Source organism: Lissotriton vulgaris, chromosome 2_1, assembly GCF_964263255.1.
Source record: "Lissotriton vulgaris chromosome 2_1, aLisVul1.2, whole genome shotgun sequence".
NCBI lineage: Eukaryota > Metazoa > Chordata > Amphibia > Caudata > Salamandridae > Lissotriton > Lissotriton vulgaris.
Window position 1 is genome coordinate 558,486,837 of NC_141687.1, and position 24,433 is coordinate 558,511,269.

Here is a 24,433-nt window from a genome sequence, read left to right on the forward strand (position 1 = left end):
CATCATCAGCATACAATTTAATAGGCGATGTTTCTAAAATGTAAGGCACTATCGAGGTAGACGACCTAATCTATATTTCCAAAGTTTCCATAAACAGGCTCATAGAATTGGTGGCATAGAGCAATAACACGTTCTTCTGGTTATATAGATAACTCATGCGTTTTGATTGATTATTACTTTGCAGTGGATTATAGATAAAGGGAGGCGATCAGCCCTGTGAACTAGGAATGCAAATTATAAAAACTTAAAAGAGTATAAAAAAATGTCTTGATCACGCTGTTCAATGGCTAATAGCTAATCTATGGCTGCAAACAATTGACAATCAGGCAAAACCCCACTTCTAATAATGTTAAAGGTCAACAAGACCCTCCTTAAGTATATTGTTATACAAGATGGTAAAATGAGTGAAAAAAATATCTTTATAGTTGTTATAAATTTCAGCTGAATAAGTGTCCTGACTAGTGATTTTAGTATTGGGAAGTTGAGGTATGCCTTCAATTACCTGAATCTCTGAAAACGATAGTGCTAGTAAATTAGATTGCCGCAGAGGACGGATATGAACAATTAAAACAGTTGTCTCGAGATCTCAAAAGTTGTTGCAGGATTTCTATTACGGGGATCAAATTCCTGCAAGCTTTCTGAACAGCCAGGAATTTACGAACCTTTCTCTTTCTCTTTGTTGACACAGTGTGCCACCATTCACCAATGTGCCTGGTAAAAGTGATCTTTCATTTATTGCCTTACGGCTTCCCAACTGTTAACATTTCCAGGACTTATACTATCTGTAAACAACCACTTGTTACTTTGACTGTTACTTAGTCCTGTAATTGATTGCTCATTCAAAAGCTTATCATTGCCTCTTTGGTGATCAGAATGAGCTACTATGTGACCCCAAATTGCAGCTTTAAATGTCTCCCATACTATTGAAGGACCTACACTTTTTCTAGGGTGTCCTGAAAGAAGAAATAATTTTTAAAATTAATATTCTTATGAGCTTCATCTGACAGAACAATGTTATTATGAAAGCACCACCTTGTGGCCTCGCACGTAGCTAACAATTGGAACAAGACTGTGGTGTGTTCAGAAAAAGACACCATATACTCCATTTGTACGACTTTTATTTCTCAAGATATCACAAAATGGTCTAACCTTTAACAAACCTCGGTGCTGTTCAGGGAACTAAGGATAACACTTGCATTTAGGATAATCACATCGCCATGCATTAATGGCTCAGAGTTTGTGACATAACTGTATAACTGTAGTGCTAGATTTTATTTTATATTTATGTTATATTTAAGGGCTTCAGAAAGCTGATATCCAACCCAATGATTATTTTGCCACGAGGTGTCATTCTAGATCATACAGTGGATCAAGAGCTTCCACCAGAGGCCCACGACATCTGGCACAGCTATATTCCTGCTATCACAACTTAATTGGGACAATAACCCACCCCCCTTTGTATTGGTCTCTAAGGGATGAAAACTGGTTGTTGATGGTTGTGGAACAAAACTACCAGTGCTCAATTTTTTTACCTGGCCAAGGGGTTTTGGCCCTGTGACAGATACATTTCCTGGAGCACAGCTGTAATGGCAATCGATCTTTTCACTTCCCAATATTGGTCTGATTTTGCTCTGATTATTAATAGCATTAAAATTGCAGACTTATTTTAAAAAGGCCCATTGAGTCTAAAATATTTTCTCCTAAAATTATCTGCAGCCCTGTCATGGCTCCTACTATAAATATTTCAAGTCATTTGAATTCCAAGCCTTGGGTACGTTGATTTAGCTTTTTAAACGTTTCCTTCCAACACGCACCCCACATACTATGCTCGTACCAGCCTCCTGTCCAACACGTTCCCTATAGGTTGTCCTTGTCCATCCCGCTCTGGATATTAGCAGACAAGCTCCGGATGGCAATGGTTACCGACTGTCTTTGCTCCTTCACCCTGTTGTACCATGATGTTTTGTGTTGCGATCTTGTCTGATAATGGGGAGCAGTAGTAAGAGCATCCAGTTCAAACTTATATGGAATAGTTTTGCAGATTTTAAAATATGTGTGCAGAATAAAAAACTTGAAAAGAAATCTTAAAATGGAGCAGAATTAACGAATTTCTAAATCTTCTTGCTACCGCATGAAGGTTGTTACTTGGAAATGAACCATGTGTTGGGATTCTTCAACATCAGAAACGTGTTCAATCTTGCCCGCCCGACATACAAATGATCTCTGTCTTCTCCATCATCTGATTTAAAAAAGTTTCTAGAGAAGTTTGTGTAATGTTAATCTCTTTCGCTTCGGGCATCAACTGTTGAAGAAGGTGCAAAAGAGGAGGCTGCTCTCTCTCCTTCGCTTCTTCTTTTTTTGCTGTTGGTCTCATCTGCAAATTTCTAAAAGATATCCTTTAAAATTATTTGGCAATGTGTGCTTTTTGAGAACAGACTAAAGGACAGTTTTGCCTTTAGACATTTTTTGTTTATTTATTAGTGAAGGCCTGGCAGCTTTCCCAACAAAGGTAAAAACAAATGATAAAAGACAACAAGAATTGACAAACGTAAAAGGCTGGCAGTCAACGTCAGCCCTTCTGACTTTGCCTATGGTTGCTTCCCCTGATAGGCGCCTAATCCTTCAAATCCATCAGCCGTGTCATGTCGTGCCTGGTTCGAACCCTTAAAGTTAGCGAAATATTAGGTATTGTTAACCTAGTGCAGATATCCTAGTTGTGGGGAAATAATCATGATTGTACTGCAAGGCCTACCTCTTCCATGGGTGTGTGAAATGAAGGTAGAAGCTACAGCCTTGGCATTACTTTGAGTGGCTATCTGTTGGTTATATCTGTAGGTTCAACTAATGTTCCAAATTGATCTGAGAGTTCAGCCTTGATTCATAGCTCGGAACTGACTCTCTCTGATGAAGGGACCTGCAATTTTCTTAATGTTTTAGTGGATCCAGTGGTGGGTCAGTTAGTGGTTTGGCAGCATGTCTCCCTGAAGTTCCAGGGTACTCCTATATCTGACTCTCTCCTTATAGTATAGGCCTAACTTTGGCAGCTGTATTCTTGGGCGAACTGGGATTTTGTAAAGTGTACGGTGAAAACATTTGCTAAAAGGCGTACATGAGGCACAAGCATTTGAAAGAGAGTATGTCCAGACTCCAGGAAGCGTTATCGGTTTCAAGTACAAACCTCACAATTGAGAGCAACTGCTTCAGATGTGAAGTTCAGCCAAGTAAACTGAAATAAAATGTGTCTCACTCTGGTATAATCCCACCCCCCAAGTGCCACGTTCCTTGGTCAGGTATTTCACTCTTATCCTCCTGTCCTGCCCCACTGACTGATTCAGTGATGTCACCTTCTCTCAGCTTCCCAAGTAGTGCCTTTGTTAATCACCAGTTGCTGTCATTCCGAGTTTGGAGAGTAAAGAACAGAAGTCAACGAGAGGCGTGGTGTGGGGCACAAGCAGAGTCAAACATTTTAGCCCAACTTCCGACCTGGCGAGCGCCACAGGCGGTTGATTGCTTCTCCTTACATCATTATGGGTAATGGTTACTGCTTCACCGTGGCCTCGGTGTTCACCATCAAGTGAGTGAGAGCAGAACTAGGTGCACTGCTGCATGGGAACTCCTGGCAATCCTAATGACTTAGCACTTCTGAAGTGATAGGGAGAATTTTTCATAACAAACTAACTCTAAATAAGGCCTGTAGGGTTCTTGTGTTATGTCCCCATGGCCCATTAACCACCATCAATGTATTTCCACAGGAGTTAGGAAAAATGTCCAACTATGTCTTGTTTCTTAAAGTACCCCTGTTATGTAAAGCATAGGGGAAAGTTAAGAAAATATTTGTTGGACTTGACTCTCCGCAGCGTCACCCTCAAACATTTTGCCTTCACTCCTCTTGTTTTGCTTAATTCATTTGTGTTGGCATTGGGACTCTGCATTTTATCACTGCTCACTTATACTTAAGTGATTGTTCTCTCTTTACTTGAAAGTCCCTAGTAAAGGGGCACTGCAAGTACCAAAGGCCTCTAAATTAAATGCTATTAGTGGGCCTGCAGCACTTATTATGCCACTCACTTAAGTATCCTTTTTAACCCCATTTCACCCTGAGGGTGCAGTTTTAAACTGGGAAAATAAACCTTTTGCCAGGCCTAAATCCTCCTTTTTAATATATACGTCACCCTTATGGTATACCCTAAACAGCCCGTAGGGCAGGGTGCATTGTATTTACAAGGAAGGACATGTACTTTTCAGTTTTACATGTCCTAAGTGCAAAAACTCACAAACTAGTTTTTTATTACTACTGCAAGGCCTACCTCTCCCATGGGACAATATTGGGTTACATTATAACATTTAATAAGGGATACCTATTGTGTGGGAGTAGTTAGGAATATCATATTTGGTTTCTGAATTATAATGTAAAACCCGCTTTAATGGTACAGTCAGATTTTAAGTCACAATTCTAAAAATGCCACTTTTACAAACTTGACATTTTCTTGTCTGAACCATTTGGTGCCTGCAGTCTGTTCCTGGGTCACATAACTTGGTGTAGTTGGGAGTTGGCCTTTGTGTATTTCTCCCAGATAGCATACCAATAGAGGGTCAAGTTGGCAAATTGCCCACCCTGGCTTATTTGGGGGAGGGGGAGAGCTGTTGATCCAGCGGTTCAATTAACAGATACTCCACTACCATATACTCACCTGGGCACATAAACTCACAAGTAGTTAAAACCGCTGGGGTCAAGTGTATAATTTCCACAGTGTTCAGGATTAGATATTTAATATCCCTAACCATCCTTTTACTGATCAAACAGTTCTTTCCTCTGGTCGATGGACCATTAGTTGAACTAGTTGATTGTGAAAATGACATAAAACTATCTGTTCTTTTAATCAATGTAAATAATCACAGATTTGGGAAAGTTTTAAATCTTTATCTAAATTTCACATGCATTTGAAGCATCTCAAATACACAGTGCAGTCACCATCATTCTTAGGAGAGAAAATTCAATTAATTCATCAAACAAATATAACATGGACTTACTCAATGATCAATGTTTAGGGAAAGGAGAGGATAGAGAGAAAAGAACTTCTCCAAATATAATTACCAAGAATGGCGTGACGACCAACCCCCTGGCCAAAGGGCTGGTAAGGGTCCCCTGGGATAGATCATGCGACAAAGACTTCAGGGCAGGAACCAGTACAGGATAGATGACCTATCTAGAATACCCACGATTACGTTGCACCCCTCTCTGACATTCTCTTCCTCCTTGAGATTCTTCTCCAATCGTCTTATCTAACTCAATTAATTAGGATAGAAGGTTCTGCATTCGGCTCTTCATCAGCATGTCACAGCTCCCGCTTCAAGCTCTCAGCAGCCTCTGTTCTTCTCATCTGATGAACTAACTAAAACTATCTCAATTATATGTTTTGTTCTTCATGTCTAAAGTTTCAATATAGTAAAAATACTAAATCTAATTGGTCAGGCAATGGGGGAAGATCCTCACACCATGCTTACATGTCATCTAAACCAGTTCGACCATTGTTCACAAGCCCATCACCTTAATTTCTATTCATAATTTTATTTCACACCCGCATTCACATTTTATTTGCAACATTATTTTAACAGTCTGAATACTCGTTTACATTATTGAACTTTTCACCATCCGTTCCCAGGGTATAAAATGCGACCTTGGCTTCCGCTCAACATCTATGTCATCATTCTGGGTTAACTTCCAGTGGACATGTGCAGTCTTTCTTTTACTCAGCTTACTTCAGTTATACATGAGAGGCCCAAATACGCACTAGTGATAAAGTCAAAAGACAGATGTTACTTTCACAAATAAAATGGTCGCACTGTATACCACCTACCTCTACTCTATCCCAGTTTATTTATTAGACTTATCCCCCGTTAGCTTTTGTAAAAACTACTCGATTTAGTGCCCTCTGCCCATGCCCAAGAATTTCCCTCCTAGCGATAGCTCGTCATACTGTGTAGATGCAGTTGACAAATGCGCAGTAAAGATTTCCCCATTTAGAGCGCTATTAGTCCTTTGCTAGTAAGCACATAAGCAAGCTTCACTAACCTGCATATTCATGTGATGCGCATTAGTTTTACACAAAACAATTTTAATAACTTGTTAGTTAATTAAAGGAGCTGATTGCTTCAGAGCAAGTCTCTGTTCTAAGAGTCCTTGTTCCATCACTGTCACCTTCCACCCATGCAGTTAAAGGGCATTGGCCGAGCTCGCACACAAAGGACTTCACACTAGCCTATTGTGCCCCCAGACAGACTAGGACAGGGAGGCAGGAAAATCCAGACATCTCTGTAGCGGTAAACTCAAGAAACTTCTACTCCTTCAAAGCGGGCAACAGGTATGAAATGAGGGACACTGGACGCACACTTCAGTACACGCCTGGACCTGTGGCTACTACAGAAGATGGATGCTCTGCTTCCCTGTTTGCTGAGAAGGAATACTGGACCTGCACCCATCATCCTAGGCTGAACTGACTTCAAGAGTCAGCTGACTGACCTATCTGAGTTAGAGGAGTGCCTGCAACTGCCCAGCTGACCTGCTGCACTGGATCTGCAACTGGATCTGTCTGGGCCCTGTTGGCTTCTGCTGGAGTGAGTTCCTGATATACAAGTATTGGTCCTTAGTACTTGGACCCATGGTATGGTATCAGTTTAGCTCCACCTTAAAGAAAAAGAGAAATCCTGAAGTTTTGGGCTGTTTGCGACTGTGAACAGGCCCATTCATGCCAAGATCTGCCCGTGCCGGCTGCTAACGCGAAGCTCCAGTGAACCCAACTGTTCATGCTACAGCTACCGCCAGCGATGACCATCTGCGTGAAATCTGCACTTCACGCTACAGCATCGACAGCCTGCGGTGACTGCCTACGCGAAACTCCAGCAATGACACTCCGCGACGGCAGACTGGATCTTCGCTTTACAGCACCAAGCCTCCACGATGCTGTCCGTCCTCCTCGCGGCCTCTACCACTGCAAATGCAACTCTTCGTGCTATACTTCAGAAGGTAACTTTTTCAGCTGGACTAACCTTGTCCCTGTATCCAGCCTGTGCTCCATCACGGTCATACTGAACTTGTGACTTTCACCCGGCCTTGCATGACCAGATAACCGAGAGTGGCGCTTTACTTACATTAATTATTTGAAATTGCATGTCTCCGGTTCTACCGATTAGATTTTTGTTGTTTTGGTGTCAAACAATATATTTAGTTTAACTCTGTTTTTCTATATTGATATGGGATTTTTCTTGTGTTATGTTTTTACTTTTATTAATGTTTTAGTGCTGCCTAAACACTTTACACATTTACTTACTTGCCTTTAAATTAATCCTTACTGCTTTTGTGCCAGACTACCAGAGGGTGGAGCACAGGTTAATTTAGCTGATGTTTTCTGGTTCACCCTGACCAGGATTGTGGTTGTTGCTTGAGTAGAGTTTCACTCACCTAAGCCAACAACCCAATTTCTCACAATTGTTGAATCTGTAGGAGATTCATTTTTGCAAAATGATTGATACAACAGCTTTAAGTGTGTTGCTTTAGTTCCCCAAAACAGAATACATTTTGGTGTTCTTCAGCAAGATCAATAATGACGTTCTTCAAACTATTTCAGCTTCCCTGCAGCCTTCTGGTAGATTGTATTCCATCCGAAATAGTAAACCGCGATCCATGGATCAGAACAAAGGTAAGGGCATCCTTTGCAAATTACTTTTTTGCACATTTATTTATTTCATGTCATTAGTCTAAGGCCATATCTATTTTTCTGGATGTACAATAACTCTACAATTAGGAAAGCACATTTTGACAGAAGCAAAGCCTGTCCTGGGACAACATTAACTGAACCCCAGGTTTAGGGCCCACCAATCACCATTTGCAGTAACCTAGGTGGGGCCATGACTCACTCTAAGACCGTATGAAAGTGTGAAGCAGCCTCGTACAGATTTTTATGAGGGTCCATTGAAGGGAAGGCATCTGTTGACCTGTTGTCCACACTGCCATCCCTCCTCACCTGACAGATGCCACCTTGTGTTATTGCTGCCGGGTGTAGGGATGTGAGAAGAACAATGGTGCTTGTGGCTATCTTACGTAAGTCCCGGAACATACCACCACACACCACTGTGTCCGAAGCGTATGTTGGTCCATGGGATATGAAGGTTTTGATTCGAAGATTTCCCAAAGGAACCCAAATAAAAAGGATGGTGCAAAGACAAGAGGGGAGCATGAAAGCTGGTAAGGTTGGTTGGCCACAAGAGGTTTAAAGAGGAGGGCTGGGGCAGTCGTGGCTTAAGGGAGGTTGGGCAATATTGTGAAAACAAAAAAAGTACACAATACTTTTGAAACCCTTGACCTCCAATCGTTGAGACTTCTTTGTTCTATAAAAACAACTTGAGTAAAACAACCTGGCAATAAGCAGGTTGGCGAATTGGACACAAAAAAGAAGTCATCAAAACTAGGACCAGTCTCGAAAGAGGATCAGGAGGAGCAGTGTTTGCTGCAGTGACCTGTGTGTTACCTCCAGGACACATGTTCCAGTGCCAGTATTATCGTTTAGTCGGATAATGCAACTGGCACACAAAGAGAGCAAGAGTCCATGTGTGTGTCTGAGTATGTTTTAGACACCCAACGGTTAGTCTCATTTTATGATAGGTATTTCATGTTGTGTGAACGTAACTCGAGAAACAGCCTCGGCTTTACAGACATTGAGAAACTTGATGTGGTGTACACAGTGCACTATTGTGTGCATGGGGTCTAATTGAAATCAGACTACAAAAACTTTAACCTATTGAGGAAGGGGGGAATAGGAACATGTTAATGACACGGTAACATGTACAGTTAGATGTACATTACACTTTTTTTTCTTTCCTATTTACTATTTCGGGTCATGCAGATATAGGGGTTTCCCTTCAAACAGCCTGCTGATTTTGAGATTAGAACCTAGAGCTTCGGGATCATAGGTCAAAATACATACAATTTAATACTATCATGATCATAAAAGTTGGGATAGGTGAAGCGTCACACTCTGTTGGTGAAGTTAGCGAATTTTGTACTAAGAAAAGGTTTTACCTAACCAGGGCATTGTTCGGACTGAAAAAGATGGGTTCAAAGGGAACACAGCCTAAAAAGCCTAATTTAAAAAAAATCTAGAATTGACATTGTGACTAACTATAGTTGCATCCTAATAAGGATGGCCTAGAATCACTGTGGGTGTATCCTTCACCTCATCTATGTCCTCTTGGGCCTCCTCGTTCTGGTACTCCTGTGGCTTGTGGTACTCCTGTTGGTTCTGGTTCTCCTGGTCCTAGTCTTTTTGTTCCTCCTGTTGGTCCAGATGTCTCTATCCCTGAAGCTCCTATAATGACTTTTTCTGTTTGTAGTGGCCCCCCTGTGGCTTGTCCTCTGGTTACTGGTCCTGATCCTCCTAATACTGTTAGGATTCCATCAGATATTGTACTTTTGTATGCCAGTGAAGCTACAGTATATTGGTCAAATAGTCTAGAATATCACATTTATGTTAGAATGGTACTCCAGTAGTCCAGATATTTCCTCACTGTGTAGTACTGCAAGGGTGATCATTAATGCTCAACTAGATCAGTGTGGCTGTTTGTGTTGGAGGGGCAAGTCACTGTGGCATGCCACTCTTCGGTGTACTTAAGCTGTTATTCTAATTGATTCAGGTCACCTCTTACCCTCATAGTTTTAATTTCACAGTTTCAGGACCGTCATAGAAAAGTTTTCCATTAGGTAACATCTAATGTCCTGTTGCCTTGTTTTCACAGTTCCACGTAAGGAAAGAAACATCCTAGCCTAGAAAGTAGTTGCATTGTTCAAGTATATAAAGCAGCATACACAGCCCATCTCCATAGAATCACAGTATGGAATTAGCAATATTCGGGGCAATATTGTAATAGTATGCAATGCACGTTATCCAGGGAAGTATTACCCTCTGCTTGTAAAGTGCCATAAGAGGTTAGTAGCCACATTGTCCCCGCATCATGGTCAGACCAGACTTTGTAACTCATCAGTAAGTTAAGCACCAGAGACAGGCCAGTTGGAGATTGCCCCAGCATTTCAGAATCCAGTATTCACATTGTTCCAGTATGCAAAGAACCTTTGTCGGGTACTTTTATCAATGGTGGAAGTAGTTAAACCACAAGTAGTAGATCAGTTTCCACAATGCACTAGTGCGGCAGGCAGCACAGCCAGGCCAGATTCCGACATGCAGCAGTATGTATGGTACCATAACCAAACCAGCATTGCCACATTACAATGTGGATTCTTCTCTGAATGTGGTGTTTAATACATAGCACTATTATATAAAGCACCATCAACTATTTTAAAGATTGTGCAGTTTTTAACTCTTTTGAGTGAACCAAACCGCAGTTTGAGCTTCAAGTTTTTTATTACCTAAATAAGGATTACGTAGGTGGACTGACATGTTTATTACATCACACTGGTACATAATCAGTCTTTTCCCCTCTAGCAGAACCACAATGGCAAACCACTTACCAACCTTGCTTGTACATCCTGGAGATTTATTTTATTAATTGGCACTGGAGTTTCTGTGCAATCTTTTTAAGGTTGCACATTCAACCAAGCAGTGTTTGTGTAATCTAATCAGAATTACATGCATATATATCTAGACACCTGTATCCCCCAGTCCCCCCGGTCCGCACCTAGAATTGTAACTCAGACCTTCTACATGGTCCAAAACTCAATTTCCTCATGCAATTTTCTATATTCTAAATTGAACAGCGATACAGCTAAAACGCCTCAATAAAATGACACCAACATTGTCAGAAAGCTTTATTGTGGCCCAGAAAGCATGCTTTTGTGCTTTGGTGTAAATCCATTCAGTTGTTTTAGAGAAATTAAGGCTCAACTGTTTTAGAGAAATTAAGACTAAACTTTGTATAGCTGGACGTATGGGTTCGCAGTACTCCAGTTCAAAGCAAATTCCAATGATAGAGCGAACTGATTGGCCAAGGGGACTTTCTTCTAGTTGAATGCCTTACTCCTGCAGGAGCGAGAGGCTCCACGGAATTCCATGGGAGCCCACGCTCAGTTTGGCCGCAACATGAAGAATTGAGTCCCTGTGTCCTGAAATTTAAAAAAAAATAAGGGAACAGGGTTGGAGTACCCTGATCCTCCTGGACCTTGTTGGGGGAGTGTGGGGGTGGGGGACGGGGGGGGGGGGGGGTTGCAGAGGGGCTCCACCAGGGGACGAATTTAAACAAAATATTTTTGGGGGGTTTCACGATCCTACCGGTGTCTTGCTGGAGGCAGCGCTACCTGCTGGATTCCTGTGGACCTTCCACAAGAGCGCAGGTGCTGTGCTGTATACCAAAAGACTCTCAGGATAGGAACTTTTGTTAAAAAAAGGGACTGGAACTGGGTGTATGCCATGGTTTGTCGAGAACAGGTTAAGGCCATACATGGCGGGGGTTGGCCGATTGGGGCAGGTTGGGCCCGGGCCCTGTGGCCAACAACATGTCAGCCATTTGTGGCGGGTGATGTCTGGCCACTGGGGTTGGGTGCAGTCCCTCCAGCCAACCCATACTGGCCATGCGTGGGGGTTGTTGGCCATGCGCGGGGGTTGTTGGCCATGCACGTTGTGGATTGACCTTACGTAAGGTAATAAAATAATACTTTATGCTAAGACATTTAATGAAGAAGAAAGAAGAAAGCTTAAAGTGACATTATAGTTAGGTATGTAATAATATCTTACTTTACATTAAAGAAAATCTCAGAAATTCACTGAAAAACCCCAAAGGTAAAAGCAACATTATAGTTAGGTGAAAATGTTGGCTTAATCGTAACATTTTAAACTAAAGAAAAACACTGAAATTATAGTTGTTTCAAATAACTATAATTCACACCCTCGCCATGCACTGCTACTGGCTTTAGATATTACAACACTCAAGACATGTTCTGTGACATCATTGATAACATTACTAAAAACAACTGAACTGACATCATTGATGACAACAATGTGCATGCGGGGCACGAGTTATAGTTTCTTAAAGTACTGTGAGCAAGCAGATAACTCTTTAGTTAAGGGGTTCTTGCGGTGTACATGGGAACCAGTCCCGAGGGCTCATGCTGGTCCAGTTGCAGCAGGTCAGCTGGGTAGCAGCTCTGTGATGGTCATACAACTGCGTCCGTGAGGCCAAGGCTTACAATGCGGAATGAGTCCATGCTAGATGCAGTGCTGGTAGGTCATGGTGCGGGCTATGGAGCCAGTTGAAATTATGGTTGGGAAGCAACGGTGTTAGTGACGTCAGGGCAGAGAGAAGCGAGGCCGGGCAGAGTGGAGCAAGACGGTGCGGAGTGCAGTGCCCACAGGACGTGGTGCAAGCAACGGCCAGGTGACGGTCGCCCAGCGGCATTGGAGCGACCAATGATGCAGGGCGAATTGTGGAGGTGCCTTCTGCGGTGCCTTCAGGACACAGAACCAGCAACGGACTCGGTGATAGAGACGGCTGCTCCTTTCTTCTGCAGCGACTGTAACCAGCGGTTTCAGAGACGGTACCCAGAAGGATGGTGATGTCTTTGCTGTGCCAGAGACATATTGAACAGGGGGCAAACTCTACGTCAAGCCCTAGGAGATACTTTATCAAGCAGGATACACACACAGTTCCTCTCCTTGGAAGAAACAGCTACTGCAGGCCAACCCCAGACAGCACACATCAAAGGGGCAGTACTTCTCCTCCAGCTTCCCCCACCTCTTCTTCCCCCTGAATTCCAAAAGTGATCTAAAGTTCAGGGGCCCAGACCCCAACATTTATATCCCACTTCTTTGTTCTCTGGTGTTAGAGAGGCTCTATGCTCAGTCAAAACCAGTTCTGTCACCTCTGGTGCAGCTTCCCAGTAGGAGGTGGAGACAGCATTGTGTAAGGCAGACCAGGCCCATTCAGGTGAAAGGAAATCTTCTCCCCCTACTCTAAATGCAGCCCAGGTCTATTCATCCCAGCCTCGACTCATCCAGGAAAGGCAGGACACACCTCAACCCTCCACCCCAGTGGCTGTCACAGTGAATACACATCCCCAGCCCCTGTCACTCCCAAGCCAGACAGTCAATACACAAACCTAGCAGAGGCACACTGGATGGCTGAGTAAAAGAATACCTACTTTCTACAAGTAATATTTTCAAACACAGAATGTAAAAATCATCCTTATTAAAAGATGCATCTTTGTATTGAGTTCATGCCTACTAAACTTTACCTTCCGATCTTGTCCCAATGGAAAGTTATAATTATAAGGTGTTATAAATAAAACTCCTATTATACCCTATGGGACAGATAGCCTTTCAATAGTGAAAAATGAAATTCCATGTAATTCACTATCATGACATGTTACGCACATCAAAACATGTCCTGCCTCTCACAGATACTGCACCCTGCCCACAGGGGTACCTTGGGACTACCTTAGGAGTGACTCACATGCCAGAAAAGGGAAGGTTAGGGCCTGGCAAGTGGGTGCACTTGCCAGGTCGACATGGCAGTACCAACCTGCACAAAGACACTGCAGTGGCAGGTCTGAGGACCCTTTTTAAAGGCTGCTTGTGTGGGTGGCACAATCAGTGCTGCAGGCCCACCACCAGCATTTGACTTACAGGCCCTGAGAACACACAGTGCACAGTACGAGGGACTTAGTAGTAAGTCAAACAAGCCAATTATGGGAACACTGATCCATGACAACAATTTACACACGGAGCATATGCACTTTAGCACTGCTCAGCAGTGGTAAAGGGCCCAGAGTCATAAAACCAACAAAACAGGGTCAAAAACAGGATTTCAAAAAGCAAAAAGTCTGGGGATAAACCCGCTGAAAAAGCCAGGTCTACCAGTAGCCAATCAGAGAGGTCTTGAAATCTGACACATGAAAGGAAATTCTTTGTTTTTACTACGTGAGGGATTGGGACCTGCTAGACTGCCAAGCAACTATACCCACCAGCTGCTTTTTCAGGCTACAGTCGACACCTGATGCTTCTCTGTATGAAGCTTCCACTCCCACACCCTACTCGAGTGGCACTGATGCAATACCCAATAGACATGCTGCTAAACCTGATTAGAAGGCCACACTGACAAACCTGACGGAAAGTCCCAAACCTGACTGCTAACCCCAGAATGCTCATATTCATGGGGTTTGACGCCCCACAACCTCCTCATGAAGATACCGCCCAGAATGTGATTGCTCGCACCATGCTTGTACCTAGTCGGGGAGGTGGTGTACGTCCACAAAGTTTCGGATGAAAATGCTGGTTCCTGGAAAGAGGCAATGCCCAAACGGAGAAAGGATGTGGCGTTCAGGCCAGAGCTGCTGGTTTTGAACTGGAGAGCCCTGTTTGAGTCTCGGCGTCAACGTCCTGTGATTTTGGACAAATCAATGAATCTCCTCCTCCCTAAACTAAAAGATAAATTAACATCATGATGTCACCATATCGTTCACCCATCCTTAGCACTGTGCATATGGGGACAGCTTGTCATTAGACTTATGTTACCCTCTTTACGAGAGGTCTAGTAAGACTTACAATTATAGGTCAATGAAACCTCACAGTGACTTTTACGACCCATCACCTCTTAACATATGTATGAGCCTGAATGGCCTAAAACATGCAGAAAACACTCTTTAATGACTAGACCCAACAAGTACGATGGAGATACGCTATTGAAATGCACCCCTTTCATAACCCGAGTTTCTGTTTATTTCCACAACACCCCATAAGCACTCTGATATGTCCTCAAATGGGGGAGGGCGGGAAAGGAGTGGGTGGTCGTCCCCCAGGATGCAAAACAGTTTATCTTCTGACAAAGTTTGTTATACTCTGGTGTGTTTACACAAACATCCCATTTCTGGTAATGCACCATCCCACCAGATAAGTAACACCACCAGCACGAATATACACAATTGCCCTATAGAACTCTTGCCACCTATTTTTCAATTTCATAGACTGCTCTAACAGTCATCTACTAACTACATTCCTTATATGCCTGTTCTTCGAATACCCATCCACCATCATTCATGGCTCTTCCCATTATGACTCCCATTAACCATTGCTTAGCAGCTGAATTCAAGCAAACAACACTTAAACTGAAACATCTAATAGTATCACCAAAGTAAATGGATTGTCCTAATATATCAAACTAAAGACAATACTACATTACCTTGTTTACAAACGAACAGACATTACTACACTACAAGAGACACATTTTTTAAGTGCAGAATCAGAGAAATTGTAAATATACCGGATAGGCACAGTAGTGATTAGTAATTTATTGATCCACAAACCTTTATTTCATCGGCATCTAATAAATTCACAGTAGTGATAGTATTAAACAAGCATTTACAATGCAACGGTCTCGCCTTTGCAAAAGTTAGAGCTATTGGCATTATAAATGACAACATTTGTATTTATGTGTTGGTTTTGAAAACAGATAAATAAATGGCATTGTCATTGACAATGCCAATAGCTTAATCTCTCGCAAATGCGAGACCTATGGCATTTGCCCCCACGCACACACACACAGAGCCACACACACACAGGGCCACACACACACACAGAGCCACACACACACACAGAGCCACACACACGCACACAGAGCCACGCACACACACAGAGAGCCACACACACACAGAGCTACACACACACACAGAGCCACACTGTACAACATGGCTGAAACAATCACAGTTAACTTATAGTTGAAGCTATTCAATGCTGTAGTGGGCAGAAAAAAAATATGAAATCATACAATAACAGTCCTACGGATTAAGTTGGGTGACTGAAAGCCCCCATATAGTATTCATATAATTTTAGTGAACTCAAATTCACCTTGGCTGATGCCAGACCTAAAAATGAAAAACGAGTAAATTGTGACATTGGACACAAACACAAAAGATGCTATCGGATTTTGTTACTCACTTCAACAGACTCATCCAAACTACTTCCACCCAATCCTCTCTCCTTTGTAAATAAAACGCGAACAGACTCTTTCACAACATGAAAACAGCACGCTGAGCACGGATGAAATATTTTATAAAATCGTGGTCAGTTCTATTTACGAAAAAATATATGTTCCGAGACCCCAGAGGCCTATAGGCTTGGGGAGAAAGTGAAGGAGGAAGTGTAAACAGAACGCGCAAATGCACATTTTCACCTTAAAGTGACAGATTTCTCATCTATAAATCACAGGGCGTGTTGCTTAAATAAGTAAAACAGACAGGCCGGCCCAAACAAAGAAATGAAAATACAGGCAGATAGATACCAGCTCGGAAACGTATACTGGAGGGCTCATTAGCAGATCATATATACAGCCCTGGCACGTGCAGGGCCTATGCTCTGGAAAGGGAGAGCACCAGCAAAGAAAAGGAAAGAGCCACACAGGACTACCGTGAAAGGTGACACAGACATGATTAGATAGCGACACTAGAAACAAAACAAACACACAGAATGAAACACAGACAGACAAGCACCAAACAAAAAAAAGAGTAAAAACGCACCCAAGAGCTGGGAAACAAATAAAGAATCATAACGAACTGAAAGGTACATGCAAGTCAAACGCACCTACAAAGTTAGTGAGAGATGGACAAGAGAATGTTGTAAGTTGGCCAATAGAAAGAAGTACAGCAAGAGAACAAAACTGGAGATCAAAAAAGGCAAGGAAAGAGGGCAGAGGTGAGCAGATCGAATAAACAATATGCATAGACACTTGTGCAGACTGAAAGAAACCTACCCCACCGCAACCAGACAGTGTGACTGCAGGTTTGGAGTACACTAGCTTCTGGACTTTAATAACTAAAATTAAATCAGAGCATTGGATTGCAACAAAAGAAACAAACTCTCCATGTGAAAGAGCCACCCACGGCAAAGTCTACAATATCCTGGAAGGCAGCAGCTCTGTCGAGCCAGTGAGGCTCCGGGAAGGCGGGGATCGGGTTCCACTGTCACCCTGGGGCAATTACAGGCACCTCTGAGCTGCCCTCCACGCAGTGACAAGGGTAGCCCTGCCCAACCGGTTCCAGCCACTGGAACAACGGATCCTTTCTGTGCAAAGTCCACAGCCACTGCCCCTTCTGTGTCCGGCCTCACATTGTCAGCATGGAGTTAGAGGGCATAAAGCAGAAAGAGAGAACAAAAGTGCAATAGGGTAGGAGAAACCTGCCTTAGAGCAGAAGAAAAAGACAAAAAAACATAGCTACCGAGTGTATTACACAGAGGGCAAGGCAAAAAAAAGTAATAAAGAACAGAAGTGCCATGGAGAAGAGGAGATAAAAAAAAAAAAAAGGGGACATGAGTGCCACGAATTGCCTTGGGGAAGTTAAAATACAAAATACAAGAACTTTCATGGAGTGGGAAGAGAAATAAACAATTTAAAGAGGGCCAGGGAGCAGAAGGCGCAGCCTCAGTGTTTCCAGAGAGTTACTTGGATCAGCAAGACACGCGAGAATTAACAGGGCAGCGCCTCGAAGCCCGCGGTCACTCACCGAGCAGCTGCAGCTTGAGCTCGCGGCGGGCGTTCTGCTTATCCTTCTTGAGCCGCAGCTCGATCTCCATTTTGATCCTGTGCTGCTCCTTCTCTTCCGCCGAAAGGCAGCAGCCTGCCATCCTGCCCGACTACAGCAGCAACAAGTGTACCAACGCGAGACCCGCACCTGGCTACTTCCCCTTCCTCCCACCAAAACCAGCTCCGACACAGTTAAAACAAAACCCCACAGTCCCGTCCCCGAGAAAACAAGCCGTCAGGAGGGCAGTCCAACACCACCATCTTTCTCAGAGGTCATGCAGAAATGCATCGGAGAACCGCCCCGTAATTTTCGTATTCGGGGGCGTGATTTTCTTACTCTCCTCTTCCCATTGGCTGGAATGTAAAATTCCAGCCAATGGGAAGAGGAGAGAAAGAAACTAAAAAATACACTCCCGAATCCCAAAAAGACGGGGCTTAAATGGACAGATGCCCCTCTCCTCCAATGGCTGGCCTCCGTTTAGGAAGCCAGCCAATGGAGAAGAGGAGCGGGTTTAAGCCCCACACTAAGAAACATAAGATCTCGCCGGCGAGACTGTGCAAGCGCAGCCTACGCAGGCTGAGACCTAAAAATCACTTCCACTGAATACCTGGAATGATGTCAGTGGTCAAATTGTGCTTGCTAGAATTCATACCATAACCTTCAATACTATTCACTGAATTTGGGAACCCACCACCACAATTGATTTTGAGAGATAGGAACTTGTTGCCAGAGACCCTAATGGACAAATATTGGACACCTGGTATAAGAAACTTTGTTGACATGTCAAATTTGCATTATAAAACGGCAACTTCCAGACCTGCAGTCATGTTTGAACTGTTGCCGTAGTGGATGGCAGAATGGTACTATGGTTCACAAGTGACATTTAACTTACAGGCCCTGGGAACCATTTGTATCTTACGCTAGGGACTTGCGGTCAAGTTCAATATGCCAGTCAGGAGTAGACCAACTTTATTATGTTTAAAGGTGAGCACAGTCACTTTACCACTGGTTAAAGGTGGTTAAGGGCACAGAGTTCACCAGCCAGAAATAACAGTCAATGCAAATATCTGGGGGAACAGTACGCAAATGATGGTCAATTACTACCCCCCCACGCCCCATATGAAGGCAAGGATAACTAGCCAACTCTATTGAAGTTCTCATCGCTAAAGTGAAGAGCCTGGAAGACCATAATAGTTGCCATCCTCAGACACAGGGTGATCTAACACCATAAAATCAGTATCCTGTAGGGAGATGGACTACCTCTGCAGTTCAGGATTTTCACCTTGCATTTGTATTAGACATTTTAGGGTTCCATGGTCTGTCTGAACCCAGAAAGGAGTCGCAAACAGGAATGGTCTCAGTTACATCAGTGCTCAGACCACCGTAAATGCTCAATCTCAACTACATTCCACCTTTGTTTCCTGGGTAGTAGCTTCCTGTGGATGAAGGGTACAGGTTGGTCTAGGCACTTATCATTCAACTGTGAAAGTACAGCCCCAGCACCATGCTCTGGAACATCTGTCTACATAAGGAAGTCCTTGCTGAAGTCAGGAGCCTTCACTACTGGTGCTGAACACACATAGCTTCCATTTGGGTGTCACATGCTTTTAGTCATACCTCGATCCAGATCACATTCTTTGTTTGCTTCTTGGGAATCTATCCAGTCAAGGGAACAACATCCCCTTCCGGTCCCAGTCGCTGCAGTTCTCAGTTTCAGCCGGCGTACTCGCTTCCTCAGTAAAGTTCTCACCTCGGGCCTCTACTCAACGACTACTCTCTGTTCCGTTCGCATAATTAAGAACCATACTTTTCCTTTTTGCAGCCGGGACGGAAGTACAACCGGCTCAGAGTGAAGCCCTTACTGTGGCTCCACCTGTGTGGTCCTTGCTCTGGAGCCTTCATAGTGTTGAGAAATATTCACTCACACAAGCCAGCCCAGACGAAAGTACAACCAGCGGAGAGGTCTATTGATCCCTGTCCTATTGCCATAAGCCCTGAAGAAGTCCTGGGGTACTTCCCCAGATTAAACACATGTTGGCTGGGCAACTTTCAAGGATTAAAGTGAAAAAAATAACGCATGCATTGTTCATCTTGATTTTCAATATATTTCTTTAACATTGAATGTTCTCTTGAGAAATCATATGACACAGACAAATTGCTCTACAGATGATGTCTACGTGTGCACAAGCTTAATTCAGGGGGTTCAGGGTTAACCCCCTCCTGTTGGCACCGTCCCATGCACACTATAGCCAGATAACACGCACACTCGTAGCAGGTGCCAATTCCTATCACATACATTTAAACCCTGTCCCTTGTTGACACCACCTCCCACACCCAAGCTGTTGTTCTTAGCTCGCAACTCTTTAAATGCTAATTGCTGGCTGGCAGAAGTGTGTGAACAAATGTAAATCGGCCTCCATCCACTTTAGGGAGGAGTTCCAGAGGCTTTAGGCAGAGAAAGGGTAACATTGTTTGTTGTTTCCCTCTGAGGCGGAAGCCGGAGGTTTGTCTTGCTCCCTTGCACCTTTTGCTACAGATAACGCTAAAAACGATTGAGACACGAATTGTTTTTTAAACTCTTGTAAAATATTTTAATTGGTGCGCTTTTATATTTCTGTCAGCCCCTAAGGCGAGATTACTTCGCCGAAGCTCAAACTCCCTTCCCACAGCGCCGCTGTATTCAGGCGCAGGGAAGCTTTCTACATTACTTTGGCCGCCATCTTCAATCGGGAAGGCTGGCTGATAGCTCTGCGCCCCTCCCACCCTCCCAGGGTATTTAACAGGTGTAACGTGTCACTGCCAGTAATTGTTTGTTGTTTCCCTCTGAGGCGGAAGCCGGAGGTTTGTCTTGCTCCCTTGCACCTTTTGCTACAGATAACGCTAAAAACGATTGAGACACGAATTGTTTTTTAAACTCTTGTAAAATATTTTAATTGGTGCGCTTTTATATTTCTGTCAGCCCCTAAGGCGAGATTACTTCGCCGAGGCTCAAACTCCCTTCCCACAGCGCCGCTGTATTCAGGCGCAGGGAAGCTTTCTACATTACTTTGGCCGCCATCTTCAATCGGGAAGGCTGGCCGATAGCTCTGCGCCCCTCCCACCCTCCTCCCGTCCCGCCCAAATCATGTACTTTAACAACAGCACCGCCCGTCCGCGCAGCGGGCGCGCCGGCGGCGCGCCGAAGGTGCGCTAAAGGCAAGCCCGTCTGCGCCCGTCCGCGCCGGGACCGGGCCCAGGGCCACAACCCCTGCCCCTCCTCTCTCATACAACCGTAGTACGCTTCTGGAGCTCTGTCCCTCTCACGCCCCGCTCTGCACCAAATACGATCTATCTATCTTGCCTCTGGAGAAACATACACTATGCCCAGATTGTAACATCGCGCCCGTGTTTGTTAACCCCACTATCGCTGCTAAATCCTCAGCTTCTGAGATTGACACGCATGTTTCCATGGCACTTATTAATGCGCGCTCCCTGAGCAAACATTGCCAGGAAATAGCCGATCTCATCAGCGACCTCAACTTAGATGTTCTCTACATCACAGAGACATGGACCGATGAGGCATCTGCCCCTGACTATGTAACGGCAGTTCCCCCAGGCTATAGTGCCTATCGGCAGGACAGGCCCAAAGGGAAAGGAGGTGGGATAGCCATCATAGCACGAGACCAATTTGAGGTCCGCTTCTCACAGATTCCCACTATCTCATGCGAAGCTATGCATTTTAATATAAAATTGTCTTCCACCTATAACTTCAAAGGAATACTTCTTTATAGACCCCCTGGGACCAGATCTGCGTTCCTTGCTAATCTAAGCAATATCACTGAGTCTATAGTCACAGAAGACTCCATTACTATTATGGGCGACTTCAACTTCTATCTGGAGCAACTTAGCGATAGGGATACTACTACCCTCATATCAGATCTAGAAATAATTGGGCCTCAGACAATTGGTCACGACCCCTACCCATCAGGCAGGCCACACGCTGGATGGAATTTTTACAAATGTGGAAGAACTGTGCATAACCCAGGTTCTCCCCATGACATGGACAGACCACTCAGTCATTCTTAGCAGCCTCACCACTAAAGGTCCGCTGAGAAAAAAGGCTGTTCTTTCGAAAACCGGCACGTTCAAAGCATGGACATTAACCCCAATGACCTATCATTGCTTCTAAATAACACTAGCCCGGAACTATCCACCAATCCCAATATCGCAACCAACCAATTCCAGAAATGGCTGGGCGAAGCCACGACTCAGCTGGCACCTACCAAATCCATCTCAAGAAATAGAAATTTGCCTAAAGCTCAGTGGTATACAAAAGAATTAAAAATCCAAAAACAATTAACTAGGAACAGGGAAAGGCACTGGCGAAGAACCTACGACAGCGAAAATAAAGAAAAATACAAAAAAGCTCTTGCCACTTATAAAGCAATGATAATAGCAGCAAAAAAACATTTCTTCACACTCCACATAGAGACTGCGAAAAACTCCAGTAAACAGTTATATAACCTCGCCAAAACTCTCTCTGGAAATACCCCGGATCTTAATCCACCCCCATCACAAGCACTATGTGATGCCTTATCTGAGTTCTTCTTCGCAAAGGTCAATGATATTTACCAAACCTTTAACTCAGACCCGGCCAGCAGTAGTGCTACTATCCCCATGATCACTCCAAAAATTACCATGACCAGTTTTAAACCCCTCACCACTGACCAAATCAAGAGCATAGTAACCTCGATTAAAGCTGGTTCTGCTCTGGATCCATGCCCAACCTCTGTGATCGCTACGGTGCCAGACACAGTTATCCCCATTATCACCTGTGTCTGTAACACAATATTGACATCTGGAACTTATCCCGATTCATTAAAAAACACTCTGATCAAACCCCTGCTCAAAAAGCCCGGTCTAGATAAAGGTGAACTAAAAAACTACCGCCCCATAGCGAGCCTCCCTTTTCTAGCCAAAGTTACTGAAAAGGCTATGAATCAGCAGCTATCGGCCTACATTGAAAGTCACAACCTGCTGGATGATACTCAGTTCGGTTTCCGCAAACATCATGGTACGGAAACCGCTCTCATCAAAGCAGCTGATGACATAAGAGTCATCCGCGATCAGGGAGGAACAGCCTTGCTTGTTCTCCTTGATCTATCAGCAGCCTTCGACACGGTTGACCACAAGATCTTGGTCGACCGTGTCGAAAGGATGGGTATTCAGCTTACTGCTAGGGACCTACTTGCTTCCTTCCTAGCCAACAGAACCCGGGCGGTTACATTGGGCCCCTTCCAATCAGCTGATCTGTCGTTACCGTGTGGGGTTCCCCAAGGCTCATCCCTAAGTCCGACACTATTCAATATATACGTGTCGGACCTTGCTAGTGTCATCAAAGCATACGGGATGAGCCTGACCTCATACGCCGACGACACTCAACTGGTGTTGGCCATAAAGGGTGATGGACAGGAGGTGGCAGAGAGATTCCAGAGAGGGATGACTGCTATCGGTGAGTGGATGGCAAAAAATTGCCTTAAACTCAACTCCGATAAAACGGAGGTGGTTATCTTTGGTAACCTTTTGCCAGTCTGGTCTGCAGCCTGGTGGCCATCGGCCCTAGGTACTCCTCCTTGCCCCACGGTCAAAGTCCGAAACCTAGGAGTAACATTCGATGACCAGCTTAATCTCATGGCCCACGCAAATAAGGTGGCAGCCAACGCCCATTTTAAGCTCAGAATGGTAAGAAAAATCCTACCTTATCTACCAGACTCAGCAGCCAAAACATTAGTCACCTCCCTGGTTTTGACATCATTGGATTACTGTAACGGTCTTTTGCTCAATGCACAAAACAGAGTTACCAAAAAGTTGCAGACCGTGCAGAACGCGGCAGCACGCGTACTGTCCAAAAAACCTAAATTTGCACCTTTCTCGGACACTCTTAAAAACTACCACTGGTTAACCATCCACAACAGGGTAAAATTTAAATCATTGTGCATAGTCTACAAGACACTACAGGACCAAGGACCCCGCTTCCTCAAAGAGCAACTGATTCTCTATAACCCGCCCAGAACACTTCGATCTACCTCACTCAATCAACTAGTGGTTCATCGCAGCAGAACAGTTTCTTGGGGTGACCGCTGCTTCTCAATTGCGGCCCCTAAACTTTGGAATACCCTACCAAACCACATAAAAACAAGCCCCTCACTTCTTCAGTTTAGAAAAAAACTGAAGACCTGGTTATTTAATCAGTAATTCATGCCTCTGGACAATCGGATCAGGGAGAGACATCATTGCATTTTAGCGCCGAGACGCCCACGGGTAATTGTACGCGCTTTATAAATGTCATTAATAATAATAATAATAATAATTCTATAAGTATGTTTTCCTTAATAGTTATCAAAGATCCAGCTGCACCATTGAATTGTATTTTTAATAATGATTAAAAAGAATAATTTCATTATTTTTCTACATGTTTCCTAACTAAAATCTGTGTTATTAAATGTAATAATGTAGTCCATGTTTTTATAGTCAAACGGCCAGCCTTGCTACAGTGAAAATAGCTTATGGTTTTTTTTCACTGTAAGCACATGTTAAACATTGAACTCCTTCATGTCCTTCTGTTAAATATGATGTATCCGCCTCTTAGGCAATAAGTACTACATAGGTGTGACTTTTAAGTATCCAAAAAGAAGATTTTGACCAGTCATATCGGGTTATTTTGACAAGTTGAATTTGCAATTTATAACTGCAACAGCCAAGCTTTAGATCGTAGGCCTGCAGTAATGTGTGCACTACCTTTGTAGGGATGGAACGATAAGTTGTACAGCCAGCATAAACAGTCAAGGCAAAATATGGAGATACACTGTGCAAATGATGGTCAGTTCGTACACCAGGCAAAATCAATAATGCAGATAGCGCTGCCTTGAGAGCTTTGCG

The 24,433-nt window shown here is 43.8% G+C and overlaps 1 protein-coding gene across 2 annotated transcripts in view; it reads left to right on the plus strand.

The window, feature by feature from the left end:
- The window catches only part of LOC147730750 (uncharacterized), a 1,432,305-nt gene that overhangs the window by 119,176 nt on the left and 1,288,696 nt on the right, over positions 1 to 24,433 (plus strand). For both annotated transcript variants that reach the window (XM_086955559.1, XM_086955560.1), the window contains one exon: positions 7,626 to 7,697. In XM_086955559.1, coding sequence (XP_086811685.1) covers positions 7,626 to 7,697 — 72 coding nt within the window. The remainder of the gene's footprint in view (positions 1 to 7,625; positions 7,698 to 24,433) is intronic.